The 873-nt window shown below is 51.4% G+C and overlaps 1 protein-coding gene across 1 annotated transcript in view; it reads right to left on the reverse strand.

Annotated features, from left to right (window-relative positions):
* LOC119594629 (neprilysin-2-like) overlaps positions 1-873 on the reverse strand; it is a 37,634-nt gene continuing 36,761 nt past the window's right edge. The window contains exon 14 of the mRNA XM_037943679.1: positions 1-651. Coding sequence (XP_037799607.1) covers positions 313-651 — 339 coding nt within the window. The 3' untranslated portion in view covers positions 1-312. The remainder of the gene's footprint in view (positions 652-873) is intronic.

Here is an 873-nt window from a genome sequence, read left to right on the forward strand (position 1 = left end):
AATCCAGATATTCATGTAGGGAGAGGTTAGGGGATGTGATACGTTGGTATTTAAAATGAAAAAAATATATAACAGAAAATGGACTGGCAATGTCCCCTATTGCAACCATGGAGCACCAGGTAGGAGATAAGTAGGTTACACGTGGACCGTCGAACAGAAAAAAAAATGTATTGCCGAGTCCATTCATTAACGTCAACGCTCTCTTCCGTCGGAGACCAAAAGGCAAACCAAAAACTGAAAATGAAAATAATAAACCAGAAAAAAGGATAAGCCTGTATCCCCGATCCCGCTCGCCTCCGCGGCCGTCGTGCGTTACCAGACGGCGCAGCGCTTGGCTGGGTTCATCTTGGCGTCGGCCGGGCAGCTCCAGTCCTTGGCGAACTCCGGCAGGTTGCTGAAGGGCCCGTTCACGCGGAATTCCGCCGGCGAGTGGGCACCCGTCAGGATGCGGAGCTTGAGGCTCTCGGGTCGGTACTTCCCGCACCACACGTTGGCGGCCGACAGCCAGAAGAGCTGGCGCGTGCTGAACGGCAGCCCGGGCAGGGGCCGCTCCTCGCCGTTGTCCTTCGCCCACTGCAGGTACGCGTAGTAGGCCTCCTTGATGCCGCCGTTGTCGGCGATGTTCTCGCCCTGCGTGTTGATGCCGTTCAGCTGCCGGGGGAGGGGAGGTTAGTGCGGGGCCTTAGGATCTCCGAGAGAAGTTATTAACTTACGGAAACCCAGTTGAGTAAAATCCCCAACAGAGTACTATTAAATTTCAAGATTTAAAATAAAGAAAACCGTAATAAAGAGTTTCGAAACTTCGTTCTGACAGTTTTAGGACCTACATGCAGTGGTACCGTTATGATTTAAACAGTAATTTAAGAAGTATTT

Source organism: Penaeus monodon, chromosome 34 (genome assembly GCF_015228065.2).
Source record: "Penaeus monodon isolate SGIC_2016 chromosome 34, NSTDA_Pmon_1, whole genome shotgun sequence".
Taxonomy (NCBI): domain Eukaryota; kingdom Metazoa; phylum Arthropoda; class Malacostraca; order Decapoda; family Penaeidae; genus Penaeus; species Penaeus monodon.